This window comes from Neopelma chrysocephalum, unplaced genomic scaffold, assembly GCF_003984885.1.
Source record: "Neopelma chrysocephalum unplaced genomic scaffold, ASM398488v2 Primary Assembly neopelma1_94, whole genome shotgun sequence".
NCBI lineage: Eukaryota > Metazoa > Chordata > Aves > Passeriformes > Pipridae > Neopelma > Neopelma chrysocephalum.
This window is the reverse complement of record NW_020897756.1, coordinates 120,350-139,081: the sequence shown is the minus strand read 5'-3', so window position 1 is coordinate 139,081 and position 18,732 is coordinate 120,350. Positions and strand designations below refer to the sequence as shown.

Below are 18,732 nucleotides of genomic sequence, written 5' to 3'. Positions count from 1 at the left end.
TCCTGAGAGCTGGAGCAGGGACTCTGTCAGCTGCTGGCCTGGCCCCTCCTGGCTCCTGCGTCAGAGCTTGGCACACTCTGCCCCAGTGCAAGGCACGGTGACACTGCTCATGGACAGCAGCCTGGTGACACACAGGTCTGTTTTCCGAGTCACTGCTGGTGGCCTATGGCTCAAACCTGTGTGTGATTTGGGACCCTCCTGAAACAAGGTGGGGGTGGTCCTGCTGTGAGGAGTGGGCTGTGCAGTGCACACCAACTGTGGAGCCTGACAGCTCCTGCCTGGCAGGCCAGGGAAGGGGCTGCAGCTGGAGGAGGCTCAGCTCTTTGGCTGTGTCTCCTAGAAATCAGAGATGGTAAAGGAATCCTTGCAAGGAATCAGAGAGCACTGATTGCAAGGCAGTCTATGAAGAAATCAGCCTTTACTTCACCCAGCACCTGGCACATCAGTACTCCCCAATTATCTTCCCTCAGCCCTTGTTTTTGGCTGGGGTATGTGTTTTTTCTCCTGCTGGGGCATTCAGGGACTACAGACGCAGTGGAGTTTGGGCAGCCCTCAGAGCCTAAGGGTGCCCCAGGGAGGTTTGCAAAGGGTCCTATCAGACTGGGGGGGTTCACAGGCAGAAGCAGTGACCCTGGTACCTTTATCTCCTCCAGAGATGTATCAGTTCAGCATTGTTGAAACGGCCCCCGTGGGCACTGCCATCGGCAGGGTGAAGGCTGAGGACTCTGATGTCGGGGAGAACACGGACATGACATATCAAGTGAAGGATGAGGAAGGGGTGGAGATGTTCAAAGTCACCACGGACAGCAATACCCAAGAGGCTGTCATCACGGTACAGAAGGTGAGAGATGAGGAGGGCTGGTTGGGCAGGGAGGGCACAGGTCCCCGGGAGGGCCCTTTCCATTGGGGACTGCTGCAGTTGCATTTGAGCTGAAACAAATGCTCCTCTGAGTGCTGTTCTGGCAGTAGCAGTTGCATTTTTGTGCCTGCTGATGCAGGGAAAGACCTGTCTCTGCCCTGCCTGGATGACAAAATGCAGGGCAGTGTCTGGCAGGAGACACTGAAAAGAAGCAGCACACAGTGCCTGCTGGAGTGCCCCAGGGTGGCTCGGGGGTGGCAGTGAAGCAGAGAGCTGTGTGGAGGGGACACCGTGGGTAGAGCTACAGAGACGAGTTCTTACAGCTGTTATTGATAGCATCTGTTAGGGGAGAAAAATGCCCACCTAATTCCTGTACCTGACCAACAGCACTTTTACTGTATCTGCTTTTGGTGGCAAAAACAATCAAGCAAATACTTGGTGCAGGCAGAAAAGAATGATTGTTCTCCAAGGCCACAGTATTCAGCTCACCTACCCTGTAGAAATAAGAGAGGAGTGATTAATGATCAGAACTTGCTCATGTGCAGTGCATGCTCTGCTGCCTTCCCAGTGAATCCTGGCTGCCCACAGCCCAGGCACCCTGTTGGGGGTCCTGGGGGAGTGGGCTGGGGACTTCCCCTTCCTTCTGCCCCCTCAGTGTGGGTGCTGCTGGCAGGAGGGCAAAGCAGAAGCCCTCAGACTCCTGCAGAGACACTGCCTGGGAGCGGGTGGCTTTAGGGGCTCTAGTGCTGCCCTGATGTCTCTGGTGAAGGAAGGGGCAGCAGGGGGGCTCCTTGGGCTGGCTGTGGCTTACCCTCTTCCCTTATGCCAGCCTCTTGACTACGAGTCAAAAAAAGTGCACACTGTTGTGGTGGAGGCCCTCAACAAGTTCGTGGACCCGCGGTTCGTGGACCTGGGCACCTTTCGGGACCAGACCATCGTGAGGGTCTCAGTGTTGGACGTCGACGAGCCCCCCGAGTTCCGGCCCCCCTCCAACCTGATGGAGGTGCAGGAGGATGCACGAGTTGGCTCTGTCGTGGGGGTGGTCACTGCCCTGGACCCGGACACAGCGAACCACCCTGTCCGGTAACGCATCATCCCAACCTCGCGTCATCCCCCTCCCTGCCGCGGGCGTGGGGTCACCTGCAAGGGACACGCGTGGCCTGGGGGGGGCCTGTGGATTTGGCTGTGATGGAGGAGGTGGGACAGTGCAGGTAAAGGTGGTGAATGCTGCACGTGTGGCCAAGTGTGTGAGAGTGTCCTGTGGGACAGGCAGGTGGCAGGTGAGTGGCAGCCTGTGCACGAGCCAGCGCGGCCGTCTCACAGGTGACAGGTACATCACTGACGGGTGATGGGTTTGTGAGTGCAAGGGAGTGTCAGGGAAGGTGGCTTGGGTGATGCTCGCATGTCCTTGCTGCTGACAGCAAGGTGTCTGCAGTGGTGCCTGACACAGGCCAGACTATAGGAGTGGCAGGAGGACAGTGGTGAAGGATGATAAATGAGGTGAGGCTTGGGAGGTGCAGAGCCACAGCCTGGCTGTGTGTGCGTGCATGTGTGCATAGGATCAAAGATCAGAGGAGTTTATATTTGGGCAGGGGACATAATCCAGGCAGCAGCTTATCTGCACAGGACATTTCCCATTTCCATTTAATTTGTGGCTAAAGAGATTGTTACCTTGTTAAATTGTTATTACCTAAGGCACAAAGCAGCCTTCTGGCTCTGCCAACTGGCCTGAGTCACGAGCAGTTGGGTTGGAAATCTGGTGTTCAGAAAACATCCTCAACGTGTGGAAAATTTCCTTGAAATGTGTGTTCTGGTGCCAGGTGCTGGTGGGGCTGCAGGCACCCGTGGAGCCTCTCACTTCCAGGGAGCAGCAGTGGCTTTGCACTGAGAGCCCTGCAGGGATAGACTGGGAGGGACAGGGATGTGAGGTGGAGGGGGACAGGCCGGGGAGGGCTCAGTTACAGCACTAGTTGCTTGATGGTGCTCCTGGGTGCCTGCTCAGGGCAGCTGTGGGTAATGCACCGTTTCACAGTGGGGTGAGGGAGGATCTCCTGATCTTCATGGAAATGAAGACTGAGAGGGTTAGAAAGCTCAGAAAAGAATTTGCACGTGGAAAGCTGCCATCCACATATGCCTGGCAGCTAGCAAGAGAGTACTGTGTCACAAAGCTGGATGCTGAAAGTTGACTTTGGGGTGAATGAGGATGAAATCAGCCATGGCGTGCCAGGAACTGTGTATGCGAGTGCTGCACCACTTGCACTACTGGGTGCTGACTGTTGGATGTGTTCTCGACATACCTCTGCTCACCTTGTGTGACTCTCCAGTCAGGCCACGTGTCTGACTTCTTTCTGGCCTCTGAGCGTGTGGCTGTCAGCTCACACCCTTCAGGAACATGGTCTGTCCCCACGTCTGTGTGTGTGCACGTGTGTGCATGTGCTTTTTCACTTGACTGTTTCTAGCACTGCTAGAGAACATAGATTTCATTTTCTGACCCGTAATTGTAGGAAAGGGGCCTTGGGGATAGAACTACTCTTATTCTTGTTTTTTCTTGTTCTTCATTCTGTTTCCCTGTGGAGCTTGCCGCATTGTTTGCAGACAGACCAAAAGAAAGCAGTGGAGGGAGGCTCTCTACTGCTGTGCAGAAGGCTACGGGGACTTGAATCAGAGAGAAGCAGATTCAAGTACTGCACAGGAGCAAGATGGTTAGAGCCCAAACTTTGCTATGGAAGTCTCTCCTACAGTGAGCTCGGTGCCAGACTAGGCAATGCCTCGTGCTCAGGCACAAAAACCCAGCCAACAGGACTCCCAGGCATCTGCTGCAGCTTGGGAATTGCCATGTGTTTTCCCTTGTCAGGCTTGATGCATTCAAATACATGTCCTCCCTCCAGCTATCCCTGGGCAGGTAGCTCATCCTGTGTCCCCCATGCTCCCCTGGGACATTTGGTCTCTATCCATCTATCCCTCCACTCTCTCTGTTCCGGCAGTCCCTGCTGTCAGGAGCAGTGGCAGCACAGCTGGGTGAGCCTTCCCTGCCATCTTAGCACAGACCAAGTGGAGGAGCAGCTTGATATTGGTCGTGCTGATGCAGCACCAATGCAGGAGGAAGGTGCAGTTGAATCTCTCCTGCTTTCCTGTCCTCTGGCTATCCAGGCAATTTAATAAAATACTTTGCTGCGTAGGCAGCTGCTCACAGCTTCAAAGTGGTGCACAAACATTAATGCCAGCACCCTGCAGCACCAGGATGTGACACTAACCCATCAGCAGGAGATGGCAGGAAGTCACCTCGCGTTTCAAGTGTGCTGCTCCGGAGTACAGTCGCAAAAAGCCAGCACTTGTACTTCACCTCTGATACGTTTAGAGAGCAACTGGTCCTGACAGCATGACCAGCATTTGATCCTCGGCTCCTTGAAGTTGGAATGAACTCTTTGAAGTTGCTGCAGTTCAGCGGATCCCTTTAACTTCCTGCTCCTCGTCTGCCGGAGGTGGGAGCAGAGGCACGACTGTGCTTCTGCAGTGGCTGCTCTCCTGGACTCTGGTCTGTGTGTTGGCTCTGCCTGTAAATAGCAGAGAGCCACAACCTCCTGTCATATCGAGATGCACTCTCCCCTTGAGGCAGGAAAGAACAAGGATTGCCAGAGACAGCAGAGCAGAAATCAGCTCTGTCAGGGTTTCCAGGTCCTGCTGACACCAGGCTGCCAGTAACGAGGTTTGGGAGGTATTTTTAGCCAAATGGGAAGGGAGGTGCCCTTGGCTCTTTGTTTCCAGCCTCAGGCCTGCAGGAACAAGGCTGTGTGATGCCTACTGTGCTGCCCAAAGCAGCTGCCAGAGGCACACTCCAGCCTGGTGGCTCCCCTGCCCTCCTGATGATCCACATGTCCCACAGAATGCGGTCACTTGGTTTAAGAACAAATCCCATCCCACAAGCCAGGCCGGGTGGCAGTGACCTGTTACAAAGATGTGAGGGCTGAAGGGGTGTCCAGCTCCTCTGTTCTTGGGGGACATCCCTGAGGCTCTGCCTGCTGCCCCACTCCAGCTGCACATGGCTGCAGAGCCCCTGGCACCTCCTTGCCTTGGGCAGGAGGAAAGCTGGGGCACCCAAAGAGCACCCCATATGTCAGAGAAGCCCTCCCAGTGACACCAAAGGGAGCCATGCTGAGCTCAGCACGGCCAAGGGGCACAAAACCTACTGTGGTATCAGTGTGGGAAATGCCCTTCTAGAGGTCCAGTTCCTTTTATTTTATTCTATCCTTGTTTTTTTTTTGCCTATCAAAAGCTGGAACTGTTCCTTTTCAGAACAAATTTAGTTTCCAGTTGGCTTTTTGGCTTTAGCTGTGTATTTTCCAGGCATAGTGCAGTTTTTCTCAGCTGAGCCATTGTATGAAGTAATACAGTGATAGACTGACTGTGTATGTGAGGCTGTTTGTATGGGAGCCTTTTGTTTCTCTCTCTGCAGCGGGAGCCTATGCTCTGATTGTGTATGTTCCAGGCTTTATCAGCACCGGGAAGATGTTGCTTGGGATTTAAGGTTCTCAGAGATATTCTTGTTTGGTGCTTGCCAAATCCGGAGACACGTGTTGGACATGGGCATTTTATAGACTCCAAGAGCACAGCAAGAACTACAACCTGCTTCAATACAAAAGGCAGAGGAGGAAAAACCAAACACAACAAAAAGCTTTTCACACAGTGTTTGAAAAGCTCCCTATTAACAAAACACATGGCTTAAAATGTGCTCCTCGGTGCGTTCGGGGGAGAAGCGAAACAAACTGCTTGAGAAATGCATTCATGAGAAAGATGAGCACCAAGAAAGCTGTCGAAATTAAACAGTCACTTGTAACATCCAAACCAACAGGCAGTGCCAGCAGGAAGAGAGGGAAATGGAGTACAAGGTCTGCATCCCAATCAGAGCTGGGGACTGCGGTTCCAGATATGGAACACCAGCTGCAGAAAGGATGAACACAGGTCCTGTCTCTGGGTACCTGAAGGATCAGGGATTAAATGCTGCCTCTTCCCAGGTGAAAAACACCATTTAACTTCAGTGGGACCGGTGAATATGAAGCTGGAGGAGCAGAGGTGGAGAGGCTGGTTGGTGAAGGTCATATTGCACAAAATGATGGGAATGAGTGTGGCGGGATGAGCCATAAGCTGTTAGAAGGTGAGGTCTGTTGTGTGATCTGCAGCTCTGAGGGGGTTATGGCTATGGCTCTGGGGGAGGATGGACGTCCCTGTGTCCCTCCCCAGCTCCCACACCAGCCTAGTGCTCCAGAGCCTCCATGGCATTTGGACCCGCAGAGAGCTGCAGACCCACCTCCACAGACACAGTGTGTGGCAGCAGGCTCAGCCCTGCTGCTGTGGCCAAGGCAGCACATCGAGCTCCATCTCCTTCCCCAGTTCATTGCTGAGGAGGTGGCCATTCTTTGTAGCAGTGGTGACAATGGGATCAGATTTCTGGTTTGTTTTTCCCTGACCATGGGGTACAGGCAGTCTGGCCTCAGCAGACAATTCAGAAGCGACAGAAGAAAACCTCAACAGCAAAGCAATGAGAAGTGTAAGAACAGGTTCTTGGTGGCATGACATGGAGTTGTCCCTGCCATCCTCCTGCCCTCCAGCCAGGCGGGCAGACCTGTCAGATGTGTCTGGGCTCAGGGTGTCTCCCATCACTAACTGGGTTTTTCTGTGTAGATGTTTTTTACAGACATCTCTGTTTATGCAGCAATGACACAAGAGTGATCAAAACAGGCATGTGCTTACTCAAGAAGCAGGGAAGCTGTGGGGAGGGTGAAGTACCATCTTGAACTTAACAGTATGAAAAACTGGAATGGAAGGCAGGACGTGTTTGAGGTCGGGTGATGTGGGAGAACAATGAAAGTGGTTATGTAAATACATCAGTTATGCTATTGGAAAGGTATTGGGTGTTGTGATCCCAATTTCTGTTCCTCTTTCCAGCAGAACATTGAACTGATGTACAATTCAGAGCAGCCAGACCTCTTCTTTCCCTTTGCAGTGAGCAAGCAGAGTGGATGAGAGGCTGTGGTACATGCCAAGACACTGTCGCTGTCCCTCCTGGAACTGGCTGTGTGCCTGTAGAGGCTCATCTTCCAGCTGAGAGTTGGGGCAGAAGACACAGGCAGTCCCTGGCAGTTAGTTTGGAGATGCCTGAGCTTGTGCCTGGCTTTGTGTGACAGATGTCCATCTCCTCTAAATGCCAGGGGGGAGGAGGCCACGTGGGTGCAGAATGTGCTAGAATGTGGCTGTGTGCAAATGCAATTTAGATAGTGACTTCTGAATGTCTTTCTTTAGCTACAAGCAAGTGCTGTTGTATTTTCTCTCTCATTCTCCCATCTGTCTGAAAGGGAGAGGGCTAGGGAATGTTAGCATGGAACTGTATAACACATTACACAGCATAGGAATGCCTTTGTGTGTCCCTCCATCAGAGATGGAGCTGTGTGGATGGACAGGGGCTCTGTAGGAAGCACTCCCACTGCAGCTGGTCCCCTCCCAGGGCTTGGGGCAGAAGAGCAGAGGGCCATCAAAGGTCATCCTTGCATGCAGAAGGTGAGCTGGTGTTCCTCAGCTGTGAGCCATGTGGATGATGGACCCACAGACCACAGCTGGACTCTGGCTGCCACACACAGGCTCTTGGGAAAGCTACCCTGCAGAATGCAGACCACTTCCCCCATCCTGAACCTGCTGCTGGCCTGGAGCCTGTCCTGCTCAGCTCCTGTCCAATGGGGCTTCTCAGTACTGTCCTACCTCATCAGCTTTCCAGTTTGCTTTGTCCCTACATTTATCTTCCTTCTGTGGTTGAACATGTGACTGAAGGCTTTAATTTATTCACAGCCCTCCTTTTGGTAATTTATCCTTTGTACTCTTTGCTGTCTTGTATTATTTAATTCTGTGAAGCACTCTGGGATTCAGTGTGTGTGAAAGATGCTGTACACAATAACATTATGCTGTATTGTTTGTGATTTGCAGGCCTTCTGGATTTCTAATTCTGATTTCAGCGGTGGTGTGTGTTATTTGTGCTGTGGCTGTGCTCAAGGGCCTCAGCTGGATTGGACTTCCCTTCCAGCCCCTTCCCCCAGGAACTCATATCTCACTGTGCCCTGATTTAATGTTGGTTTGCTTAATTCTGTGTGTAATGGTTGCAAACGCAGGGCATGCCACTGGGACAGGTGTGGGCTTGTGGTGTCGTGGTGAAGGCATGGAACTAAACCTGGTGTGTGACTCCTTGTGAGCTGTAGGGTTGCCCTGGGGAGAGTGGGAATCATGTTCTCCGGAGGTGGCACGGGGAGCATGTGGGCTCCCCCCCCAGGGAGGGGGCTGTTTGAGGCAGCACTGGAGCAGCTGAAGGAGAAGAGTTAGAGCTGCCTGTGAGAAGTCTCTGCTGAGCAGTTGGGGACAGAGCTGGAGGAGCTCTTCAACCTGTTTCTTGTGGGAGTGGGAAGCTCAAAATAGGGCAAATCTCGGGGCTGCTGGCATGATGTGCTGTGTTGATGGGGGGTGCTGGCTGCTGCCCACCTCGCTGCTGCCAGGATTGCTGCACCAGTTGCTCAGGTTCAGTGTGGGTGCAGAGGAGACCTCATCCTTTGTGCCTGCTGTAGCTGCAGTTCAGGGTGTCCACAGGTCTGGCTCATGTGTGCTGCTGTGCTGCACTCCAGGTCTCTCACCTGGGTGGATGTGATGGCAGGATCAGCAGAGAGGGTAGTAGGTGAGGTGCACATGCTCAGCTTCAGTTTGGGTTTGTGCTTTTCCTGAACCTACAGCTCTGAAGCTTCCCAGAGTCATGAGTGAAGTTATAGCCCACAATTTCTGTATCACTCTGTCTATCCAGAGCATAAGGTTCCCATCAGAGCAGGTTTTTCCCCTTGTCCACAGTCTGTGCATAGTTCCACTTCATGCACTGAAAGCCGCATTTTCATTTGACTTGAGAGCTCTGGGCTTCCAGCCTGGTAGAAATGTGCCCTTCCTGTCCCATCCTGCAGCACAGGACGATGAGAGTGGTGAAACAGAGCCTGCTGTGTTATATTCCAGTACTTCTGGGGCTGATGGCGAGGGTGGGCTTGGCACATCCAGCTGCTCACAGTTTCCCCTTTTGCCTGGTCACAGGTACGCCATCGACCGCAGCACGGACTCCGAGAGGATCTTTGACATCGATGCCAAAACAGGTGCCATTGTGACAGGAAAGGTCCTGGACCGGGAAACAGCAGGGTGGCACAACATCACTGTCCTGGCGATGGAAGCAGGTGAGATGGAGGAGTGCTGTGTGCAGAGGGAGAAGTATGGGTGCTGTCACTGCAGGGGTGGCCAAGACGCGAGTGGTAATCAACGCTGAAGTAAAAAACATAAATGCAGCAGCACCGAGTCTGACATCTCCCTAGACAACCTAAAAATACTCTTCCAGGCTCGAGCATTAATAAGGGAGCATGGTCGAATAGTATATTTGATGAACACTAATCAAATTTGTGTTATCTATGCACCATCTCTGCCAGTCATCCCTGCGCAGCTCGATCCCCGCAGTCACACCTGCTGAGTGGCACTGGGGGCTCCCGGGGGGGGATGTTCACATTGCCTGCATCCCCCAAAATCAGTCAGGTGCTGCCTGTGGATGTCTCATCAGCTGGAGCCCTGTGGCACTGAGTGGCTGTCAGCACTTGTTTCTGCTGGGGCTCATTCTGTGTGGGATGGTCCCAGCACTGCAGCAGTGGGGGGAAACTGTGGGGGCAGAGTGTCCCAGGCATCATGCTGGGAAACAGAAAGGCATTGCCATATTCTTCCAAGTTTTCCATATTTTGGATATGCAAGTCACTAGGGCAGGCTGGGCCCTGCTGTGCTCTGCCTCCCATCCCACAGTGGGTACCAGGGAGCCTCTGTGGCTGCAGAGCACCTCCTGATGCCTGCTGATGTGTGCCAAGGCCTGTCTGTCTGTGGGTAGGAACCTTGCCCAGGCTTCACTCTAGGAGATCCTCAGGAGTTCTGGTTCTTGGTTCTTTGCTTGTTCTTGAGCGTTGAAGGTGCTGTTCACATTCAAGGAGCTGAGTCGGGGCCTGACTTGGGTCCCAGAGGTCAGATCTTGCCACCCACCCCAGCCAGGCCCCGTGGCTCAGGGAGAGGAGGGTCAGTGGCCCTGGCCAGACCCCTGCTGCCCAGGGGGATGTCTCTGCCTCTGCCTCGTGTCGCAGCCCCTCTGTGCTGACACTGTGCCAGCTGACCGGGGTCACCCTGCCCTCTCTGGCTGTGGCACTGTTGGGAGCCCTGGCTGGCCTGGAGATGGGCGGGTGTGTTGGCACTGCCTGGCCATGTCAGAGGGAGGGCAGCCCACTGCTGAGCCAGGGCCTGTCCTGGGGGCTCCATGGGGAGGCTCTGCTGGGAAGAGGGGAGGGCGGCATTGCAGCACAACTCAGCATCCAGAGGAAACGTGAGGTGACAAGAATCAGAAGGACAATATTTACACGCAGTGGCTGGGATTTCAGAACAAGTCAGTAAATGCTGTGGCTCCCCTCCGGCAGGGAAGCCTGTCAGGCTGGATCGCTTCAAAAACCAGGGAGACTCTTCAGTGCTCTGACTTCTCCCGTGGTGAGCTCTGACTCATCCGTTTTAACTGCCCAGACATCCCTCCCAGTGACATTATCCTTAACGTTTTGTAATCATGAAATATTAATGACTGATATTGAATTTAAAGTACAATTTATGTCTGAATCCTCTGGCGGAAAGGGCAGTTGTAAAGGTACAGCCTTCTGAGTGATGGAGGGGTTTCAGAGGGGGCTGTGCAGCAGCTGTCAGGCTGTGCCTGGTGAAGTGGGGTCAGCCACAGCAGTGGGAACGTGGAATGCAGGATGACTGGGAGCCTCCACGCTGGCAGCAGCACAACCAGCAGTGCAGTTCCCAGCACACAGGTGTCAGGGGCTGGGGGTGCTCACCATGGGCATGCAGGGGCTGCTGCACCAGGCTGGACCTTACCAGCTACAGCAGAGGCAAGTGGTAAAATATTCCCTTTCCTCAGTGAGATGTAAACTTGGCAGGAGGAATGGAACGAGCCAACTGGGCGTCCTGCTGCCCAGACTTGTGCTTGATGCTCCAGCTCGCTGGGGATGGTGGGAACCCATGCCCACCCGATTCCCTCAGTGCCAAGCACAAGATGTTGCATCCCTGTGGCCGCCTCGAGCTGCCCTCCCAGTCTGCGGCAGGGCTGTCCTGAGCAGGGTTTGACTGCTGGTGGCTGAAGGACAGACAGCCCTCTGGCAGCACTTGTTCCCACAGGGAGCCTGTGAGGCTCGAGCAACTCCATGCAGGAGCTGTGCTTTGACCCTGCAGAGTCCTGTCCTGCAGCAAAGACCGTGTCCAGGGGCACATATCCCACCTGCAGATACCACAGAGTGCATTTGCCTCTGAGAGCAGTAAGAAAAGCTGCAGAAGGTGCCTGGCTGTGCCCATGAGCTGGCTGGGCTGCTGCTGCTGCAGGAGGAGTGGAGGCAGCTCTGCCCCCCCGACCAGGCACCCCCAGCATGAGCTGCCTTGGCCAGCCAGGGACCACTGGAGTGTTTGGCCTCACAGCGTGGCAGCTGGCAGGAAACACGGGGGCTGTTCAGCTAATCTGGCCTGGGACCAGGCCAAGCACTTCCACAGATAAATCTTCATCTTGCTCGCAAGCTGTTTACCTTCCTTGGGCTAATATTAGTGATTCTCTTCCTGTTTTCCTCTTTGCTCATGTAAAATGATGAGGCCTTGACTGCTGTGTCCACTGCTGGTAATTGAGATGATAAATCTTCCTGCTGGAGACTGGCTTTAATCAGAGCATTGTGTTTGGATGCGATTTAATGACTCTCATGCTGCTGAGTTTGGGCAAGACTCAGGAGAGGTGAGAGCCATTTATGTGTTACTTGGCTTAACTGCTGCTTCCACTTTGTATCCCCTCAGCAGGGAGCCACGTTCTCAGCTCCAGCCTCTGATGTAGCCACCTGTCAGAGGAGCCATACCCCTGGCATGCCCCTGCTCTGCCCTTGCCACCAGTGCTCTGCTTTGCAGGCAGGACCTGCACCAACAGCTACAAACCCACCCTGTGCTCCACGGCCGTGGCATCGGGGCTGGAGAGCAGTGGCCCATCCCAGTCTTCTGTTCTGTGTTTTGTTTTCCCAATTCGCTGAGGTAGTGAGGAATAAATTCCACTCCTGCCTCTTCTGGCTTCCTTACTAATATAAAAATTTTGAATTCAGTATTGTACCAGCTTGGTGTTGACACAGAAGAGCAGGTTGTGCGCTGTACCCAGCAGTGCCTGTGAGCTGGGCTGCCCCAGGTGCTGCGGCTGCACGTGGCAGCCCACGGTGCCCTGGCCTCTCCTCAGACCCAGAGAAGCTGCCGAGCACCCCTTGGTGTGTGAGACCCTGCACGGCTCTGGGCAGGCAGGAGGGCACATGGCACGTGTGCCTCGGCAGTGGCTGGATTTGGAGCTCCACAGGAAAGGTTTGGGGGTAAAAATGCAAAGTGCTTTATTGTGAGTTTATGTGCAGGTTTAGAGGGGTAGTAGCTGCTGCATCCCAGCACAGTAACCACTGGTTCCTCCTTTCCTGCCATGACAGGGGTGGCTGAGTATCCTTGGTCCCCTCCCATCCCTGTGAGCTGCTGCTGCAGAGCTCCAGCGTTGGTGAGCAGTTGCCCAGAACTGCCCAGTGTTGGTCCTGTTGGCACTCAGTCATCCACAGCTCAGGGGGAGGGCAAGTTGGCATTTCATGTCTGAACATTCAAGATGAGAATATCATCCTGTTTAGATTACTCCTGTGATTATTTACATTGAGAAAAATACTTTGGGATGTGGCTGAAGCATTTGAGTGTTGAGCCAGAGTGTTGCTGTGCAGCAGGACTGTGACCATCTCCTGCTCCAGAGTCCTGACACTGCCTGTCCTGTCCAAGTGCTGCCTGTTTTGCCATGTGGCACCTGGGCATGGGGGGTCCAGCTGGCACTCAGTGCATGCCCTGAACCATGCTGGTAGTTGCGTTGAAGCAAGTGCAGATGCAGCAGCATGGAAGCGCTGGGCAGGATTCCGTCCCCCACCCGCAGCAGCTCCAGTGGCTCTGAAATAATTCTTCCCATGTTGGCGAAGGCAGCTGCCAGTCACCAGCCTGGATCTCCCGTGCTGCACGGCTGTGCTTCCAGCATCTCCCTCTTGTTCTGTGTATTTTCCATGTCTCTTTCCTCAGTCTTTTCAGATTAATAGCATTCCAACTCCTGAAGGAAATGCAGAAAAACGGCATGTTTAATTTTAATTTAGGAAAGCGTTTAGGTAGCAGCCTAGTTTCCTCGCTTGCTGTCAATCAGGTTTTCTCAAGGCTGACATCAATTAGTTTAAAAATATTGAATGTAATTTTGCCTGACACAACATATTGCAGCCACTGCAAAATATAATTTATTTTAGAAGAAGAAATAATTAAACTAATTTGCATGTCAGTCAGCTGAGCTGGAATACCGAGGAGAGACGCTGCAATGGAAGGTGGTTTTTTTGCTTTCCAGTTGCCCTCAGCCTGCACGTGCCACCCTCACCCTGGCCCTGGGCCAGGTGCTGCTTGGCAGAGCCCTGCGAGGGCAGATTCCTGTGCCACCCACGCAAATAGCTTCATCCACCCCCTCTGCTGCTCTTCCTGGCACTAGGACCTGCTTGCTGAGCCTTTGACTGTGTTCTGGAGCGTGTGTTGGGTGTGTGCACACAGGTAGAGAAAGCACAGGTCAGAGTTTCTGGCCTTGCAGACTTGAAGCCTGCATTAGTCAAGCACTTTGTGTCTTTCATCATGGGTGTACTCCAACAATCCTAATCGCACTTCTTGCTGTCATAAATTCAGTTTGTGCCAGGCAGTTACAGAAAATATATTTCAGATGTTTTGAAGATAACTTTTATCAAGTACATTCAACCATTTTTCATATCTCCCACCCGTGACTCCAGGTAGTGGCTCAGAGGAAGAGGCAGATTGATAAAGCATTTGGGGAACCTTCAAATATACACTGTACAGCCAAAAAAAAAAAGCTGATGTGGGCCTTGCTGGAAAGGTAGACAAAGGTGCAGTAGTTGCGTTTCTAACCTTGATGTTCCTGGACACGTCAAATTTTAACCCCGTCACTGACCCAGGAGTGAGCGTGAGCCTCAGGCTTCAGCAGTTTTGGAAGGGCCAAAAGGAGAGCTTTGGTATGACAGGGTGCATTAAGAAAGGTCACTGTGCTGTGCCCGGGGGACATCAGGCAGGGCTCAGGCGGGTGCTCAGCTCTGTGCAGATCCTGTGGGTGACTCCGCTCGCGTGCGCGGCACAAAGCGCTCCCGGCAGCTGCAGCTGGAGCTGTGGAAGAGCACGGACCTGTGGTTCTGCTTGGCTCTAAACATGCTGATCACATCCCTCCTGAGGGGCTCTGGGAGGTGGTCTCGAAGTGAAGCTGCCGTGCTCAGGCTCACCTGGGTGCCCAGAGCTGGCCCTGCAGAGCCTCCATGGCACCCAACAGGTCCTGAGGAGTGTTTGGCAGCACTGGGATTGGCTCCTGCTCCCAGCCAGCTCAGAGGTTGTGGGGCACTGAGGGAGAAACCCCACTCCTCTGGGTTACAGTTAGTAAGGGGAAGAGGTGGGATTTTGGGCTCTTCCTCCCTTCAGGCTCTTCTTCTTCCCTTCTCTTTCTGCCTTTCCTCATGTGTCGGCAGTGCCAGCTTGCTCCAGAGCTGAGCAGCAGAGATGGTTATCCATCTTCCTGTGGGCTGAGGAGGGGGTGATGAGATGCTGTCGTTCTCCTTCTTGCAGGAATTGGACCCTTTTTCCTCCTGCTCATTTGTGGGCATCAGGCGCGCACCCCTCCGCCTCCCCAGGCTCCCTTCTCGCCCTGCTGCCTCCTGCTTTCTCTCTCTCTGAAAGCAACTGCAGTTTATTTCACTGCACCAACATGCCTTTTAAAATAACACATAGTTCCAGGCTTTTAGTCACGACTTCTGCCTCCCTCCCCCAAAAACAACCATCTAGTTACCAGAGCAGCTGGTCTGGGTGAGAGGGAGTGATAACATGAGAACGGGGTGAAGGCAGCTCTGGAGAGGGGGCTTAGATTTCCAGCTAATTATGGAGCAGTGCTAAATCTCTTCTCCCCTGGGTCCTCCCCCACCTGATCTGCAGGGGCCAGTAATAATGTTATAGACAAACAGGCAGCAGAACTCCTGCCTGAGCGTGGAGAGAGGCATTAGTTCTGTCACAGGTGCAACCTCTGGGTAAAACAAAGGAGGTGGAGTAAGAGGGAGTTCTCATTTCTGGACATGTATGAGGAGATGCTTCAGCAAACATCAGTCCCTCCAGAGTGATTTATAATCCTGTGGTGCAGTCTCCGTGTCCCTTGGAAGTTGTGCTCAGGGCAGTGATGCTGCAGGGAGTGGAGGTGGAAACACTGTCCCTGTCCCACCTGCAGACTGAACCTGTCCCAGCCAGCAGCTCTGTGCACCCCACAGGAGGAGGGGAGTGGACTGTGAGCCCCTAGGACCACTGCCTGTGTGAGGCTGGGCTGGCAAGTGTGGGGTTGGGGTGACCCCCCTCATGCCAGCTGGGGGGTGGTGCTGAGTTCAAGTTGAAGCTGCTGATGACAGTACAGAAAACAGTGTCAGCATGAGAGACTTGGGTCCCTCAGCATGAGGCAGGAGCCCTGTGCCTCAACAGGGCACAGTCACCACCAGGTCACCTGGGTGTGGAGGAGGTGGAGGGACAGATCTCACCACCACCCTGTGCCCTCAGTTGATCTCAGCTGTTTCACATGCTGGCTCTGTTCACTCCGCTCTCAGATGTTTCTGCCAGCCCCCAGGGCCTATGAGTTAGGATCCAGGTCAGGGGGTGTTGTTCTCATGTCCTAACCTTCTTGTCCCTTCTCTGTGCTGTTTGGCTGCAGCACAGATCCTCACCAGTGGTGACTGGCCCTTATGGCCAGGACTTGCTCTAGGCTGTTCAGCGTTTTCAGGGGTAGAGCAGGCTGATGGTGATGTTTCGTGAGTCCTTGGCACACAGCCCAGCAGTTGGGATTCTTTACAGGGAGCAAAGAGGCTGAGTGATGCTCTGCAGGTGCTGCTGTCCTGGAGATGGTCTGTGCCACAGGCAGAGATGCAGTGCTGTGTGTCCCTCCGTCCTGTGTGACCCTCAGTGCTGGCTGCAGCCACACAGCCGCCAGACAGGGATGGGGAGGGTTGCTCGCTGACAGCAGTGGGCAGTTTGTGCTGAAGCCCTGCTTCTCTTTCTGTTTCAGATAATCACTCACAGGTGTCAAGGGCCTCTCTCCGTATCCGTATCCTGGATGTCAATGACAATCCACCTGAACTCGCCACCCCGTATGAAGCTGCTGTGTGTGAGGATGCCAAGCCAGGCCAGGTAGTGGGTGTCCCCCAACCCCGGTCTCATGCTGCAGGCAGTGCTCTGGACCAGTGCCAGCCTGACAGTCCATCCCCTTCTGCCTGAGACTCTTCCCGGCAGCCCCTGTCACGCTGGGAGTCACTCTGCCCATGTCCCACAGCCGAGCCCATCTGCAGGGGCAGAGGCTCATCCCTTTCTGTGGCCACAGCCAGTGATGCTACTGGCTGGACCCTGCGTGCAGGGCCCCGGCAGAGGCTGCAAAGACAACCCTGGTGCTCACCTCTGCCCTCTCCCCACAGCTGATCCAGACAATAAGCGTTGTGGACCGGGATGAGCCTCAGAGCGGCCATCATTTCTACTTCACGCTGGCGCCTGAAGCCACCAACAACCACCACTTTTCTTTGCTGGATATCCAGGGTAAGTCCTGCTGCACCCCTGGCCCATCAGCCCTTGATCTGAGTGGCACCACTGGCTGTGAGGGGGCAGATGGGCCGTGGGCTCAGAGTCTGTCTGTGCCAGGTGGAACTCCAGGTGCTTTGGGCATGCCACAGGGCTTCTTGCCAACCTGAAATGGTGGGGCTGGTCAGCTAGCAGCTTGGATTTCCTCAAGGAGGCTCTGCCACCTTTATTCCCTGCTGCAAGCAGCTCCAAAGCTCCTCTTGTGCTGTCTGGTTAAGCCTTTGGTGTTTTCAGGGCTCTCGATCCCTTTCTTCATGTGGAATCTCCAGCCTGCCTGCAGGCAAGGAGATCATGTGGATTTATAGATGAACACACTCACATTTTGAGCATTATGATTTATCCTTCTACAAGGTAAATCCTGGAGCGTGGGTCAGCCTGGGGCTGCCGTGTGGGTGGGCAGCCCCATGTCCCTGACAAACAGGCCGTGTGGTCATACCACAGCCAGCCCGTGGCCGTGGTGGGTCCTCTGGGATACAGCCTGCAGAGCCTGATTCCCTGTGAGGTGACGGTTCCAGGATGCAGTTCCTCTGCTTTTCTTGGGGCTCATCCTGTCCTTTGGGACGTGCAGCCTGGCATGTCTGGGGGTTCTCTGTGTCCCTGGGCTCAGTGGCATTTGTGTGGACAGTAACAATCCAGAAAAGTAGTTATCAGGCTATTTTTGACTGGTGTTTAGGGTGAATTTAGGTGCTGATTGCAGCAGTAGGTATAGCAGGGACCCCTGCAGATACTGGGACCTTCTCCAGCCGGATGTGCACACACTTGTCACAGAGGCCAGCCCTGATGGAAGCTAGCAGATCACATTGAAATTCTTCTTTGGTTTTGGTTGGGTTTTCTTTTAAAACCATTTTCTGTCTCTGCTTTTGCAGCTTCATCTATCAAAAGTCTGGTTTAGTTTGTTCCAAGCTTATCAGAGGAGCCTTCTGCTGACGTAAGATCCTGCTTGCTCAGTTCGGTTCCGCGTTATTAGGGACAGTCAAAATGGAAAAACTTCAGATGTGATGGTAGAAGGGCTGGGTATTGTTTCGTGTCCTGAGAAGCTCAGCTGTCCCTGACCTGAGCCCCTCCCCCTGTGCTCAGGGGGCAGCTGTTTACAAGACCTTTGCTTCTTATCATGTAAGAAGGCTTTAATCCTCAGCAAGATTTTGCCCCACACCCAGCGATTAACTTCCCTCACTTTCTCTGAAGGACCTTATGAAAATGTGCTTGAGTGCACTGAGCTGCACCCGGGTGTCCATCCCTGCCCAGACCCTCACGGGGCTCCAAGGAGCCCAGGGCTGTGCTCCTGGCTCTGGGCCAGGGTCTCTACCATGGCCAGTTTGCCATCCCAGGGCCACCACTGCTGTTCTGCTGATCTGGCAGGGCTTGTGGCCAGGGGTGGCTGGGGTTTAGCAGGGGCTGCTTGGCTTCCCAGCCCTGTGTAGGAGGGCCTCTGGGCCTCTGGGGTCCACCGGCCAGCCAGCGGCCCAAGAGCTGGCACTGTAGTAGATGCAGGACATGGGCTTGTGTGCCACCATTTCCTCCAGAGCTGCTGCTCTCTTGAGTGGGATGAGGCTCTTGTGGCACGGGGTAATTCTTTGTGCTAAACGATCCCTCACGCTTTGCGTGTGGTGTAACACTGCATAAAATGAGTAAAAGCTGGCATCACCTCCGCCTCCTGCTCTTGGGAAAACAAATGTTGTTGCTGCAGGGTTATTCCCAGAGTGTTTGCAGACCCTCCCGAGTGCTGAGCAGTGCTGTCTTCCACAGCAAGCGGAGGTGGCTGCCTGTGCAGATGGAGACACCCTTCATTTCTAGCAGGCATGTGTATCGGTGCCATCTCCCTCCCTTTGATTTCTGCCCCCTCCTCCAGTTCATCAAGTGCCCAGGGTACACTCATCTTTGCCCCTGCTCTCGCAGGTCCCCTTGCTGCATCCTCCCTTGTGTTCCTCCGTTGCTTCCCTCTCGTGCATTCACCCCTCTTGCACTTGTCTCTACTCCCCCATATAAATATCAGTGGTGACAAACTGCTACCACCAGCCCATCTGTTTCTTTGTACAAATTTGTAGCCAGTTTTGAAACGTGATTTATAAATA

The 18,732-nt window shown here is 53.8% G+C and overlaps 1 protein-coding gene across 3 annotated transcripts in view; it reads left to right on the top strand.

The window, feature by feature from the left end:
- The window catches only part of CDH22 (cadherin 22), a 76,165-nt gene that overhangs the window by 47,345 nt on the left and 10,088 nt on the right, over positions 1 to 18,732 (top strand). For all 3 annotated transcript variants that reach the window (XM_027693901.1, XM_027693902.1, XM_027693903.1), the window contains 5 exons: positions 654 to 841; positions 1,689 to 1,942; positions 8,966 to 9,102; positions 16,098 to 16,219; positions 16,501 to 16,618. In XM_027693901.1, the coding sequence (XP_027549702.1) occupies positions 654 to 841; positions 1,689 to 1,942; positions 8,966 to 9,102; positions 16,098 to 16,219; positions 16,501 to 16,618 (819 nt within the window). The remainder of the gene's footprint in view (positions 1 to 653; positions 842 to 1,688; positions 1,943 to 8,965; positions 9,103 to 16,097; positions 16,220 to 16,500; positions 16,619 to 18,732) is intronic.